This window comes from Rhincodon typus, chromosome 9, assembly GCF_021869965.1.
Source record: "Rhincodon typus isolate 14 chromosome 9, sRhiTyp1.1, whole genome shotgun sequence".
NCBI lineage: Eukaryota > Metazoa > Chordata > Chondrichthyes > Orectolobiformes > Rhincodontidae > Rhincodon > Rhincodon typus.
In genome coordinates this window covers 17,152,438-17,168,650 of record NC_063340.1, presented here as the reverse complement: position 1 = coordinate 17,168,650, position 16,213 = coordinate 17,152,438, and the positions used below count along the sequence as shown (strand labels likewise).

The window sequence follows — 16,213 nt, the reverse complement described above, 5'->3', positions numbered from 1 at the left end:
CTTACTGGTCCAGCCCTATGAGATCATCTTGCAGCAAAACACAGCAGGGCCACTAGTGGGATTGGGATTCATGGGACCTGCTCTTTTAGCCTATGAATCATTGAAGACCAGGAGTACAATTCAAGACCCTGAAGAAGGGTCACTGGACTCAAAACATTAACTCTACTTTCTCTCTACAGATGCTGCCAGACCTGCCGAGTTTCTCCAGCAACTTCTAATTTTGTTTCAGATTTTCATTATCCAGTTTATTCAAGATCCTTAGAGTCATAGAGTCATACAGCATGGAAACAGACCCTTCGGTCCAACCAGTCCATACTGACCATAATCCCAGAACAAACTAGTCCCACCTGCCTGCTCCTGGCCCATATCCCTCCAAATGTTTCTTATTCATGTATTTATCCAAATATCTTTTAAATGGTGTAACTGTACCCACATCCACCACTTCCTCAGGAAGTTCATTCCACACATAAACCACTCTAAGTGTAAATGAATTGACCCTCATGTCTTTTTTAAATCTTTCTCCTGTCACCTTAAAAATATGCCCCCTAGTCTTGAAATCCCCCACCCTAGGGAAAATACACCTGCCATTCACCTTATCTATACCCCTCATGATTTTATAAACCTTGATAAGGTCACCCATACGCTCCAGTAAAACAAGTCCCATCCTATCCAGCCTCTCCTTATAACACAAGCCCTCCATTCCTGGCAACATCCTGGTAAATCTTTTCTGAACCCTCTCCAGCTTAACAATATCCTTCCTATTACAGGGAGACCAGAACTGGACACTGTACTCCAGGAGAGGCCTCAGCAAAATCCTGTACAACCTCAACATGACTTCCCAACTCCTATACTCAATGGTCTGAGCAATGAAGGCAAGCGTGCTAAATACCTTCTTAACCATCCATTTCACCATGGCATTTGTAGTGAACAAATACACAATTCTATTCTCCATAATGCCAACCTCTACTGAGATTTACATTTTCCTCTTGTGTTGTATGTAACAAATACCCCTCAATCATAGAATCCTTGCAGTGTGGAAGCAGGCCATTTGGCCAAACACATCCATACCAACCCCCTGAAGAGCATCCCAACCAGACCCACCCCCTTACCTTATCCCTGTGATCCTGCATTTCCCATGGCCAATCCATGTCACCTGCACGTCTTCGGACTGCAGGGGTAAGAAACCAGAGCAAACCCACACAGACAGTCCCCTGAGGGTGGAATTGAACCCAGGTTGTGGATGTACCAATGTGCTAAGCTCCATGGGAAGTTTGAACATTCACCAGGCAATTCCCCAGCACCTCAGGACCCTCCACAAAAGCCTCCAACTTTTATTTCAAGTCAGAGGCTTCAGGACAATTCTGACTTACTTAGCTGGATATTTTGGCAGTAATCATTCAACAGAAACATCCTGGCTTAACTCTGGGTAATGATAGGACTAAACTCCCTACCCCAGTCACTGACACTATTCCCCAACTACCCCACTGACTTCCCTGACATGATCTGATCACTTCCAATGCATTATGTCCCTGAAATTAGGCCTTGCTGAGCCTACGTGAGGCAAAAGTATAGTGTTTGAATGACCACTTAGAGGTTCGATGAGCTACTAATGATTTTCATAAACTAATCGTCAACTTACCTGTTGGTTTATGTCTGAAAATCATAACTTTTATACTAAATCTTGAGTTTGTCTCCTAATTTATGAGGTGGCATGTTTGGCATTACTCAAAGGGAGCTATTGATACAGTTAGTTGAATGCACTGGTGCTGCTATGAAGTTTTTCAAGTGTAAGTGGTTCAGAGATTTAGAGAACCACATGTAATGGCCAATGGTGTATTGACCAGAGGCTAATATCATTGTAATGTTGTGTATGCACTTGCAGCCTATCACAGCTGTGTGCAAGCCTCATTATATCCTCAAATATCCAGTATGAAGAAACCTACCAGTGCTCATTATGTCTTCTAAGTGAAACCAGCTAGAACTGCACATGTAGTTGCAGCCAAATGTGAAACACTGCAATTATAGTTCAAGAAAGGTAGTATAAATCACTACCAACATTATGGCTCAAATAAATGTTATGCATAGTGTCCTTCCAGGTACACCCCCCCACCCCACCCCCACCACCCCGATCTTCAGTTTAAAACAATAGTCAATAGATAACTAAAAAATGAAAATGATTGGTGCCACTAGTGTAAAAGAAGCTTTCAATGACTGAACATTTTGTAACATACCTATTTTGATTTCAACAATATAAAATCAGCTGTTGAGTCCTGTGAACCCACTTCTGCCCTGCTGGCATAGATCAATTTTAGCCTTGTTGTCAGGGACATGGAAAATGCAACATTTTCTCTTCACAGCCATCTCCAACCTCCCTGAAATCTGATGATGACATGATTGGCATCTCCTGACATTCATATCGTAGGCTAATCTCTCCACCAAGACCTCAACTTTGGAAAATAGTCTAATTTGTCAAAACTCTATACTTGAGGCAGATAATAGAACTCCCCAGCAAATAGAAATTTGTTGACAACTGTGATAAGGTTAAAAGTAGTCACTGCTTTGTTATGTTCAAATTGAAGCATGATGCTTTATGTGTTTCATGAATTTCATGAAACCCTTAATGTTTTTAATAAGGTTCTGTTTCTGAAATGCCTGAGTCATGGAAAGAGAGGACCCCAACTAAGGAGGAAGCCACAGCTGCCAGCAGAATACAGACTTGGTGGAGAGGTGTCATGTTTGGTGAACTCAGATATGCAAGTACGATAGGTATGGTTCACAACTCTTTGCTTCAAAAACTGAGAGATACAGAGATACAGGAAGTCTGAGTTGAGAAAGTTCCCAACTCTGTGAATCATTGTATGTTAAGAATGCCCCCATATGCACTTTATTTTATTTTGATGAGATGGCAGTTGGATGGAATCGGGCCAGCTGCCTTCATATGCAAAACTAAGGTAGCAACAGAGGCAGGTGGATGGCGGAATGGTCAGCAGGTTGGAAAACTAAAGTCTGTTTACAGGGACCATCTGATTGTATGACTGTTAGGCCCTAAAGCCTGCTTCCAATGATACAATTTCTAGATAGCTTCAGTATAAATGCTTGGCTAAGTTCCAATGTAGCTCAACAAGCAATGTTTACAAAACTGCAGAGGAGAGTGAAAGCATAGTTGGATTGACATTCTTAGTGTCTCATAATAGTCTGCTGTTTGAAGAGTTTTTGTCAATGCCTGTATGTTTATTAACACGATCAAGACATATGAAGTGGACCGTAACTTTTGTCATTGATAATATGAATGATTGTTATTACTTGGCACCTTAATATGAACATAAGGTGAACAATGCCTTTCAATCGCTTTCAAATATTTTCATATTTCAAAGATTGGGTGACTACATTTTTGCATCCAAACTCCTCCATGACTCCCAACTCCTCTGTGGTACCATGAACTCACATCACCTAACAAATTGTGCCAGAATCCATTATAATTGAGGGATTGGGGGTGTTGTTTAAAGTGCAAAGCCCATAAATCAAGCTAGTAAAAATGGTAGTGCTGTTTGCCAACTGCTACATGCTCATTTATCCCTGTGCTAGAAAAAGGACTGGGGCCAGAGAAACCAAACTCAGGTCACACTATTTTTAAAGACCTTCCAAATTAGCCCCTTCCAAATCTGGACCTGAGTATCAGTGTATGATATGTCATTTTGCAGCAAACAACAAAGCATTTTCTCCCAATGTGCATTGCACGATTCAATTAGCCAGGAAGTTTGGACAAAATATTTTAAAAATGCTCAGAATGAGTCAACGGTTAATAAGAAGGAAGAAAAATACAAGAGCAAGCTACATAGAGATACAGATAGTAAGAGTTTCTACAGATTCTTAACAATGAGTTACCAAAGTGAGCACTGGTCCCAGAGAAATTGAGTATGAGGAATTAATAATACAAAATAAAGAGATGTCAGATGAAGTGAACAGGTATTTTGCATGACTTTGTTATGGAGAATATAACATACATCCTAAAAATAGCTGTAAATCAGCAAGTGGAAGGGAGAGAGAAACTGCAGAAAATCACAATTGCCACAGAAGTGGTACTGAACAAATCATTAGAGCTACAGGTTGACAAATCGCTAGGTTCTGATGGAAATCAGCCTTGGGGTCTTACAAGGAATGGCTAGTTGATTTGTTAGGTTTAATTTTCCAAAATTCCTTAGATGTAGGGAAGTTTCCATTAGATTGGAAAACAGCAAAAGTAACTCCTTTCGAAAAGACAAGGAAATATAAATCAGGACACTACAGACAAATTAGCTTAACATCTGTTATTGGAAAAATGTTAGAAGCTATTATTGAAGACCTTATTTCTGAGCACTTAATTAACTTCAGGATAATCAGACAAGTCAACATAGTTTTGTGAAAGGGAAATCATGTTTAATCACTTTATTTGAGTTCTTTGAAGAAGTATTAAGTGCTGTGGAGAAAGGGTGGGTGTAATGTGCTTAAATTTCCAGAAAGCATTTGATATAGTGCTTCATCATAGATTATTGCAGATATTTAACCATGGTGTAAGAGGTAACATATTTGCATACATAGAAGATTGCTACCTAACAGAAAACAAAAAGTGGTCATAAGATTCTTAGACAGTGCCTTCCAAAACCATGATCACTTCCATCTGGAAGGACAAGGGCAGCGGATATATGAGAGCTCCACAACTGCAAGTTCCCCTCCAAGCCATTCACAAAAGCACATCAAACCTCTGAAAGAAATCGGTGCTTTGTAAAATGAGGGTTTGGAACATAGCTAGTTTTCGATCTGTAGAGTAAGGGTGAACCAGAGTGAAGGCAGGGGACGGTTGTGAAGGAGACTACTGCCAGAGCAGCACCACTTCCATGAGTGCTGGCAATGACAGACAGGCATTATGATTCCCCCAGTACTCAAAAGCAGTTACTGAATGAGAAGTTTACATAGAGAAATTATATTGTAAATTTGGAATCCTTGCAATAATATGGAAAACTGCATCCAGACCTTCTGTTTTCTAGATAGTCAGAGACTGGATATAGTCTGAAAGATGAATGCAGGGACTTCTGGGAAGTTCTGACACACTACCCAGCAATTGCCCAGGAGGTTGAAAATTCTAATGGAAAACTCTCCCAAAGAAAAGCTTGCAGCTGAGTCTTTGGATGATCTTGATTTATGTATCTTAATAGTTAACCAAGGAAAGATAGAGGATTGATACCTGCTGTAACTTCTGGTTAATAATAAAAATTGCACTAGCACCCCACACCCACCCCAACAAATTATCCAAGTACACATCCTTGTCTACCTCCTACTCTTGTAAAAGGACAGAAATATCTATACCCTCCAATCCAACCAGAATCATCTGAATCCAGTTTCCCTACATCAACTAACCTAATGCCCAACTTGGACCAGCCTAGACGGAACCACACCACTCCACCTTTTGCTCCCAGCCCACCAATCTCTGGAACCAACCTAATAACCCTACTCTCAACCAACCTCCTCCTACCATAGACCCTGACTACCTCCCACAATTCAACTCGAATCCCCACACCCAACCTCCTATCCCCCCAATCCGAACTCCAACCCACCAGACCTGACCCAAACTGACTCCACCCAAACCCCTAACACCCACTCCCAAGAGCCTTTGAAATTCTCTATCCCAGAGAGTGATGTGGACAGAACTATTGAATATTTTTAAGACAGAGGTAAATAGATTCTTGACTTACAAGGAATTATCATGCATAGATGAGAATGTGGGGTTGAGGCCGTAATCAGATCAGCCATGATCTTATCGAATAACAGAGTAGCCTAAAGGAACTGAATGGCCTGCTCCTGCGTCTAATTTGTATGTTCATATGTTTACAGCATATACACTGGGTATTCAGTTCAAAAGGTGCATGCGGGTGTTTTTACTTTATAACACATATTGCTGTTTTAGTGATTTATACATTTCCTTTGCTCTTAACATCTTATCATCATCCTACTGTTGTTTTCCAAGTAGCTATATGGCTTTATTTATGATGTCTCACATTTTGTTCCACCTCACACATTAATATAAAAATTAATTTTCCAATTATGCACCCATTTTGCAAGTCTGTTAATATTTCCAGTAACACATATTGTTCTATACCAATACAGGGTCAAAGCAGCACAATTATGTCAACGCTATCCTGCAGGAAATTTGGCATTTGCTGGACTCAGACATAGAGCAACATGCCTCATACTTACTTAGGTACGAATCTCTGAAGACAACTGTGAAGTTCAGATCTCCAAAGATGTTTCTAGAAATATTGCTCATAATTATTATTTTCCATGTATTATGTCTAAGATAATATACTTAGAAATGTAAGCTGTATCAATCAAAAGTGCTATGTTTCCACAGGACAGGATGAGGAAGTGAATGATGGTGATTAAAATAGAAGCCCAAATATTAATTCAGGAGCGGTTTCATGGTTAGGAAATCAGAAACTGGGTTTCTGTTAGGCCCCAAAGCATTTAACTGATTTACAATAACTCTTCAGTTGTTTGGCCACAGCCATCTAGATTGAAAGACTTAAGGGAGAGCTTGTGAATCAGGAAAGGATATAACAAAGGTTTGGAGACACACACGGAGGGTGGGTGAATCTTTAACAAAGATGACATCGGATGGGGTGGCTGGATATTACAGTTGGCGTGAAGGACATGAAGCCAGATTGTTGATGAGCCAGATACAATGATGAATCTAGATGGAAAATGTAAAAGAATGGGGGAGATTTAGAGGCTCAGAGATGTCTGAGCAAATAAGCGAGATTTAGCAGATGAGTGGAAAGGCATCTGTGTGCTGGATCTGGCTGTCCTCAGTTCCTTTTAGATGCCATATTTCCCAGTACCTCATTTTAATATTTATGCAATCAATATGTTTCCTGGGAGTGGAATAGTCATTGATGCGCCATCCCACCTTATTTAAAACCATAAGTTGGAGGGCTGGGTTTAGATTTGAGATTTTTAACATTTTTATGCATTGCCTGACCACACATATCTGTTTTTGAGAGTTGAAATTTCCATCTAAAAGATAGAAATGGGTCACTGCTGTGGCAAATATAATCATCATTTGGAATGATAATTGTAAATTAATTAGTGGTGGAAAATGTTCCTTTAATGGTGTCATTTAACTAGGGTATCCTCAAATCTACAGATGGTCCACAGCAGTGTTTACCAAACAATGTTGAATATTTTACCTGAATTATTGGTTTGTTGAAATCCTTTCAATGACTCTATTTTTGCAGGTTTTAATAAGGTGATATAAAAGTTTTGCAAAGGCAAAATTGCACTCGCTTAAACTATTAGAAAAACAGCATTTTCATGGTTCTGTGGTGCTTGAATCTACATATAGAATATGATTTTTTGTGTTGGAGAATTTATATAGCTTGATACTTCACATTTCTGAGCATGATAGAAGAGGATGAGTAGGAATGGAAAGAGATGATGTCTAGTAATCTTATGTATGGTCAAGCTGGAATTCTTCATAACTGAGTAACATCTAAAGTGCTGAGAGAACCAAGTAAATATGAGAAAGGCAAGACAGGACTTCTATAAGGCTTTTCACAGTGACAAACCATCCCAAATCACTCAATATCCAATGAAGTACTTTTGAAATGTTATCACCAATGTAAAATAGGAATTATGACTGCTGGTTGGCACACAACACTCAAACAGCAATGTGATAATAACCAAATCTGTCTTGGATATTGATTGAGGGCTATACACTGGTCCACATCACCAGAATTTCAATGTTCCTAAAATTAAAACTGTGGGGTCTTTGTCCATCTAAGAGGGGATATGAATCATCAACTTAACATTGCATCTGAAAAACCACACATCCAACAGTGCAGCGTTCTTTCAGTACTGTCAGTTTGGATTTTGCAATTCAACCTCTGGTGTGGAGCTTTGATCCACAATCTTCTAACTACCCTGACTTCAGAGAAGACTGACACATGAGAAGGCTGCATTTCATGAAATTTTCATCTCTCAATTGTATCTGCTCATACATCCAGATTTACATTATCACTAATGATGACTCATGCATTAAAGTTCTGCTCACGTACCCCTGGGGGGATCAGACATTATGCAATTCATTGCTGTATCCTAGAAATAACAGATTATCTTTATGTAGAGTTCAACAGCAGATCTAAGGACAAGTACAGATGAGGAAAGTTATTTCGATCATCTTTCGCTCATCCATAAAGAAAACATAATCACCATATCTAACTCTTTGAAAGATTCTAAACTTCATGTCCCTCACACTCCTTGGATGTTCTTCTGTAAATTAGTCATTCATTGTTTAAAGAGGATTCATCAAATAGTCCTCTTTGTTGCTTTAACTCTATATCCCCAAGTTGTCACGTACAGTTTAGTCTGATGCATTGTTCTGGATCTGTAACATATGTGCCTCATGATGTCACTTCTTCCTCACATTATTCCAAGACTGGGACACCCAGTTTTCTTCAGTATGCCCACTTAACGATGTCCTCTAGCACAAGCAATAATTTTTTCTCTCTACTTCAGAGTCCTTATGTCCTCAACTTTCCTAAAAATTTAGTTCTCTAACATATGGCATCTTCTCACTAGTTCATTGAGTTCTTTTTGTGTCTTAGTAATCAAAACTGGAGAAAGATCATTTCCATGATGATTATTTTGTTCCCTCATAAATTAATGGTACATTAATAGAAACAATAAAAGGCACAATGTTCATAATTTGTACTTATTTTATGTTCTTGATATTTTCTAATCAGCCTGTTCAATGATGTTATTACACACCTCTGGGGCAGGTGGGAGTTTCTAATAACCAAGAAGAGTAATTGTACTTGCCTGTAGTCAATCAGTTAGAGAAATAGCTGACTGATTGATGGTGCACTTAAACTGATTTGCAGTTAAGGCTGTGTAATTTAGTATTGTTCTTACAGTATTAAAATATAAAAATAAATAGACTTATTCAGGTACAATAAAATAGTGAGGCTTGTTTCCCCAGCCTCTTGACTGCATATTTTACTGCAATAACTAATGCTGTAGCAAGATGAGTTACTGACCTCCGATATATTCAGAGAGATCTTAAAGACCTTGGTGGAATAAAGAGTATAGGGAGTAAAGTGCCCAAGTCTGTTGTTATCAAGAGTTGAAGTATTGACAGGGCCTTGGAACAATCCACTATGTCAAGCACTTGTTGCATTGCTGTGGAAGATCAAAAGCATTGGTTAGCTTTCATTCTTCAAACGGTTAAAAAAAGACACCAGCTCTTTCCTACAGATGTGCAAACATGGACTGTGTTTCATATCCATTTTCTTTTTGATCTTCCAGGTACATGTTTGATTTAAGTCCAAAACTGGCAAAATTGTATCCATTTTATGAAGATGACTGGTGTAAGACTGTATATGCAGATTACACAACCACATACAGTGATCAGCCTCCCAATTTCTGGTTTGTGGTTTTCAGGTATGAATAGAAATTGCACTTCTTGGTGATGGTGACATTCCCAAGGGATTTGCCTGTGCACTTGCAACACTCATTCTAAAACTACTTTCTATCATAAGGATTGGCCAGTGATTCTTTTCCACTTAGCCTTTTAAATCAGTGATTGCTAATATTCCCGTGCATTGCTATGTGTGCCTGTTTAAGTATTATAAAAAGCAGATCTTAATTATACTATAATTGATTTACTTGCACTGTACAATAGAACAAATCTAATTTGTTCGAAAATAAAAAGTTATGCAACTGTTACTTGCAAAATGTGGCACTTGGCCATGTTATGGTCATTTTTATGTCTGGTTTTCACAAGACAATTTCATCAGGAAGACCCTCCAGCTCACCTTGGTTCAACCAGTTAGAGAAATACTAACTAACTTGGAGTTGTTTCTCAAATGATTCCAGGTTTATGTCTCTAACTACTCTATTTTGAAATTTAGTCTCTACCTCAATATGACTGTTGAAAGGTCCAGAAAGACTAAAAGGGTAGGTATTTTATTCATTTGAAGAAGTTACAATTTATTTAAACAGCAGAACAAATACATTTTTGAAAGATATATGGTTAAAGTAGCATAGGACGGAAATCTGCTTAGATCTGCTTCCAATGTCTTGTCTTTTATACATTTAAATTTTGTTTCTATCAATAATGGCAATGAAGTAAGACCTGCAGGTTGGAGGAAAATCTCAACCACAATGATTACTTGAGTGACTCAGAATGACTATCGCTATTGTGAGGATCAAACTCTATCAATCAAATTTTCACTACTTTCTTGGAATCACTAGTTGGGCCATCTCCAAACATCACATTCCTGAGTTATGAATGAGGCCACATGCACATTTTTCACTGCAGGCAGAGGCAAGAGTTAAGGTTTGCACCACACGAAGCAACTCAGCAAGATACATTCCTCATGTCCTGCAAATGTTTCTTCTTCAGGTAATTACCCAAAACACTTTTGAAAACAATAGTTGAATCTGTCTCCACCACACTGTCAGACATAACTATGCCTTTGTAACTAAGCTTTTTCTCATACCACCATTAGTTCTTTTGCATTTCACCTTAAATTGGTGTGATCTAGTACTCAACTTTTTCACAACTGGGAACAATTTCTCTCTATCTACTCTGTCCAAATCCCTCATGGTTTTTAGCAACGCTATCAAATCTCTCAGCTTCTCAAATCTACCCTTGTAACTGCGGAAACATCTTGGTTAGTCAATTCTGTATTTTTTTTTCTAGTGCCTTTATATCATTCTTAAAGTGTGATACCCAAAATTAGACACAATATTCCAATTGAGGCTGGATCAATTTTCTTATGAAGTGCCACCATAATCTCCTGGTTTTTGCACTGTACACATGTATTTATAAAGCCCAGGATCCCCTGGATCATTTAGGCTTTCTCAGTAAACCCTACCGTAATTGGTGCTGATATGTCCCCAAGTTCCTCTGCTTCTGACTCCCTTTAAAACCATATCCTTTATTAGAATTAGAATTAGATTCTATTGTCTCATGTACTCAACTATAGGAATACAGTGAAAAGTGTACAAAGTCGCCATTCTACGATGCTATCTTAAAATACAAAATATAAAACCAGAGAAGAAATAAAAGAAACATAGCCAAAAGAAAAAGAAAACCCATCCAGATCTTAAAGTCTTTATCCAAAAGAAAAGGAAAAAGTCCAAATTTTAAAGTCTAACCTCCCAGTCCTAGCCCAGAGAGTTGATTGGGGAAGCGATGGTGTGGCGGTATTATCACTGAACTATTAATCTAGAAACTCAGCTAATGTTCTGAGAACCTCGAATCCCATCACAGTAGTAGGTGCAATTTGAATTCAATTAAAAAAACTCTGTTACTAAGAATCTACTGATGACCATGAAACCACTGTCGATTGTCAGAAGAACCCATCCGATTCACAAATGCCCTTGAGGGAAGGAAATCTGCCATTCTCACCTGGTCTAGCCTATGTGTGACTGCAGACCCACAGCAATGTGGTTGATTCTCAATTGCCCTTACCAATCGCTACAAAGTCTCACAGCTGGCATCAACCTAGGCACCAGAAAAGACAATGGCAGAAATAGCCCTATCGACTCTGCAGAGTCCTCTTTACTAACATCTGGGGTCTATTGTCAAAATTGGGAGACTCGTCAAGCACCAGCCTGACACAGTCATACTCATGGAATACCTCACAGACAATGTCCCAGACACCACCATCACCATTCCTAGATATGTCCTGTCCCACTGCTAGGACAGACCCAGAAGAAGTGGCAGCACAGTGGTATACAGTCAGGAGCTGTCAATGTTTCGGCTATTACCCTTCTTCAGGACTGGATGTGGGGGTAGGGGGAGCTGCAGATAAAGGAGGGGGCAAGGTGGGGAAGGGGTGGAGGTGGAATGGTAATGATAGGTGGACACTGGTGGTAGGTATGACCTGGTTGGTCAATGGGAGGGATGAATCCAGTTGGTGGCTGAAAGGGAGGGTCGGAAGTGTCTGCTCCTTTCCTCCAGATGCTGCATGGCCTGCTGTGTTCTTCTAGCCTTTTGTTTGTTTACCTTGGATTCCAGCATCTGCAGTTTTTTTTTGTCTCTAACTAAGGTATACAGTCAGGACCTGGGTATTTAGGACTGAGATGAGAATGAATTTCTTCATCCAAAGTGGTGAGCCTGTGTGGTATTCTTTGCCACAGAAAGTGGTTGAGGTGTAAACATTAAATATTTTGAAGGAGTTAGATATAGCTGTCAGAGCTAAAGGGATCAAAATGTTTGAAGTGAACGAAGCACAGTTGGATGATCAACCAGGATTGATCATAATGAATGGCTACTTATGTTCCTATTTTCTATGTTTCCTCTTGAATTCAATCACTATTCCCCTTGTTACACTGCTGGCCACCTCCATTTTCCAAAACAAGAAGCAGGAGCTATCTGGCTTCCAGAAATGTTTATTGCATTTTATATGTTTAATATTTCAATAAAAACACCAATATGCTCTTTCTTCTTCCTGACAAGTTCTCCCCACTGGTGCAATCCAGCCCTCAAAAATAAATATTCAAGTGAACATTAACTGCTGTCAATTTTCACTGGAGCTTATCCTTGTTCATTCTTAAAAGGACCATCATTTATAGCATTGTTACTCCTCACAGTTCATAATTCCAAGCTTTCTGTCACAGCAACTTTTAAAATTGTGCCCTGCACACTAAAGTCTGAGTCATTGAAGCAGATCAGTAAAAGCAGTAGCCCTAGTACCAATGGCTTGAGAAGCAACTACATCCCCTCCTCCACTTTAAAACCAAACATTCACTATTGTCCTTCATTTCTTTGCACTCAGCCAACTTTACATTTATTCTGCCACTTTCCTTTTCATTCCGTGGGCTGTGATATTTATTAAAGATCAGCGTAGGAGAGAGACAGAAAGAGAGATTAAGGCAATAGTTGATAGTGGTGAAAAAAAATTCAGAAGTTATCTTTGTGCACCAGGAACTTCCTCAAGCTGTGAGCCCTTTTGGCTGAGACAACCAGAACACAATTGTCCTTGCGTGGTCTAGCTAAATCTAAAGGTGAATGAACAAATGAGCTGTGTGCCATCCGAAAGTATATACACCTTGGACTCAATGACTGAAGACAGGAACTAGTGAATGATTGGGATAGGAGAGAGCAAACTTTCTCCTTTCTTCAGTCAAATTGTCTCAGGTTGTGATCAGTTTGATCCCAAGTTGAAGTCTGCACATTAGTCCTAGGAAATTGCAAATGAGATGCCTCAACAACTAATATTAGGATCCAAAACCCTATTCCAAACCCTGATCAGATTTTTTAAAAATACCCACTTAACTTTAGATGACTTATGCATAAACCGGTGTTGATGCTTACTGCGTCAGGATGTCCACAGGGTCCCTATGCACAACTCCAGTCCACACTGCTACAACACGATCTGGCTATCAGAATATCTGAGGTATTGCTATGTTGACAGCCTTAAATTCTCAGCAATGGAGCTTAGAAATGTAAATCAACTGTGTGCATGTAAAATTTAACTCTGAATTTGGAGCTAATGACAGGATGATGCATCCGAGAGGACTGGGATGGAACCCTGAAATACTGCAGGATTGTACAGTGTCAGGGAGGCAAGTCTATTGAAGAATAGGGTACCTTACTATTTTGCTAGAATACCACCAAATTTGCAGTTGTGGCTGATAACAACATGTATTAAGTTTTGCTTAAGTCAAGTAATCTTGCCTCACTAATGACCCTACCAGATCCGGATTAAAGTCCTACCTGCTACAGCAGTGTGTAATATTATCTCTGAACAGGGTGATTCACTTCTGTCTTGCCTCTCAGAGGTTACCACATTGTGTAGCTCTAGGATTACAAATCCCTGGAGAGCAAGTTTACAATGACTAATACTTTAAATTGTTGACTGAAGTGGTCCTTTGCCATCATCTACAGCTCAATGAAGTAAAGGTGTGTGGCTCAAACAGCAGTCTAGTCTCTAGGAGTGAAAGACTAGGAAGAGTGGCTGCTAAATTCAAAGGTAGATAACTTGTCAATTCTGCTTTAATGAGCAAAGAGAGAATATATGTTTGACACTAGTATGTTGATAACTTAAAAAAAAGTCAAAGTTTGCCTGATTTAGTTGGTTGTCAAAGGCGTAATCCAAATTTTAACGACAAATCTGATACAATTAATTTGAAATTATAATTTTATATTTTATATATTTTGTTCTCTTTTGGTCAGTTCTTACTGCAGTGATTAGTTTATTATTGTAAAAGGTTTGCAGATACAATATATTTTAATTTTCAGTCTTTCTCTCTCCCAAGAAACAGGTAAATTGCTTGTGAATTGGGTCTGCCATCTTATTAACCTCCTCCACAAATTCTTTATGTTTAAAAAATCTCCCTGAATTTTTTTATTTGCTGTTTACTTCCAGCCCCCCAATATTTGATCCTTTTGTTCCCTTTGCTTTCACTTAGGGGTGCTTTAACTACCTAACTGAACTTTTGTTGTGCCCACAGAGAGGTGTTTAATGTCCCTAAAGACATGCTGATTGTGCCAAAGGTTTACTCTGCACTACCCACTTGTGTTCTGCATGTGGTCAATAATGATACAGGAGAAGAAATACCCAGGGTTTTTCAAAAGGTAGCTCCTCATACATACAATAAAAATAAGGTAGGTAAATCCAATAGCTGGAGATGTGACTTCCAATGTATTATTCTGTTCGGAATTTGTTTCTCATTTCAATAAAATTGTTCTTTGTGCAGATATTTCATTCAAATTAGCAAAAATTTCAATTATAAGTCGTTACCGAAAATTGCAAATTTTATTTTTATTCAGAATGGCTATACATTCACAGCTGAAGCCCAAACTGGGAGCTTCCCAGTTCCCAGTGGTAAATGCAGATTACGTTTGATTGGCTCCAGGTATCCTCTTCCTGTTCTGGCAAATGAAACTGTCAACAGCAGCTTTTCAATGAAGGAGATTAAGTCCTACTACATTCCAAATGACAAAAACATCATCTTCAGGTAGTCATAAGAAATTGCTTTGCAGCTTAATATTACAAATGCTTGACACTTCTTGAAATAATCTTAAACTAGTCACTGATTCCATTTGCCAAAATGAAACTGTTGAGAAAATGACAGCTGGATGGAACTAAATGGATAAAATTTCAAGCACAATGTGTCTTTAGTGCAAGATCAGAGTAATCTTCAGCTGGTGCATACTGATATAATGTTTGAGAATTCCAGCTGAAAGGAATGCAATTTGCTTGTTTGACTTGATGTGAGAATAGAATCAGTATTTGATTGCCCTGGCTGAAAAAAATAGTGATTTTTGAAGAAAGGATATAGATCATTTTTGAAGATTTTTTGACAGGTGAAATGATATCAAAATCATAGAATGATACATTGAAAATGGAAGTCTACTATGCCTGTGTTAGCTCTTTGAAAGTGCTATCTATTTGGAATACTCTTTTGCTTTCTTCCTATGCTCTTTAAATCTTCCTTGTTTCCAAGTACTTGTTCAATTCTCTCTTGAAAGTTTACTATTAAATTTGCTTGAAGCACATTCTTGGGCAGTGTTTTTCAGACCTTAACAACTCACACAAAAATACTTTCCTCATGTCAATTCTGTTTTTTGCATCCGTATCCTTCAGTCATCATACTTTCTTCCACAACAGATTATCCGTACTTACGCTATGGAAACACTTCCTGATTTCAACACTTCTTTCAAATCTTCCCTTGATCTCCTCTGCTCTGAAGCAGTTTATGTCCAAATGCAGTGAGATCTGGGTAACATTTAACCTGGACTGATAAGTAACAAGTAACATTTGTGCCACGTAGGTGCTATGCAATGACCTTCTCAAATTTGAGAAAATCTAACCATCACTCCTTGATGTTCAATGGTATTACAACCCCTGAATCCCCCAATATCAACATTGTGGGGGTTACATTTGACTGGAAACTGGGTTAGACTGGATGAACCATGTAAATATTGTGTCTGCGAGAGCAGGTCAGATGCTAGGAATTCTGTAGTGAGTATATCACCTCATATCTTGCCAAAGTCTGTCCACCATCTCCAAGGCACAAGTCAGGAACACTCACTGCCTGGAATTTCCCTTCCACGTCTTACACACAGTTCTACCTTGGAAATATATTGCCATTCCTTGAGTATTGCGAGAATACTTTCCACTTATCTGTACATCTAGGTGGAGTTCTAACAACGCTCAGGAAGACA

General features: G+C 38.8%; 1 protein-coding gene across 1 annotated transcript in view; it reads left to right on the top strand.

The window, feature by feature from the left end:
• Positions 1-16,213, top strand: part of adgb (androglobin) — a 179,491-nt gene that overhangs the window by 114,350 nt on the left and 48,928 nt on the right. The window contains exons 14-18 of the mRNA XM_048600925.1: positions 2,635-2,766; positions 6,142-6,235; positions 9,337-9,471; positions 14,497-14,650; positions 14,816-15,003. Of these exons, the coding sequence (XP_048456882.1) occupies positions 2,635-2,766; positions 6,142-6,235; positions 9,337-9,471; positions 14,497-14,650; positions 14,816-15,003 (703 nt within the window). The remainder of the gene's footprint in view (positions 1-2,634; positions 2,767-6,141; positions 6,236-9,336; positions 9,472-14,496; positions 14,651-14,815; positions 15,004-16,213) is intronic.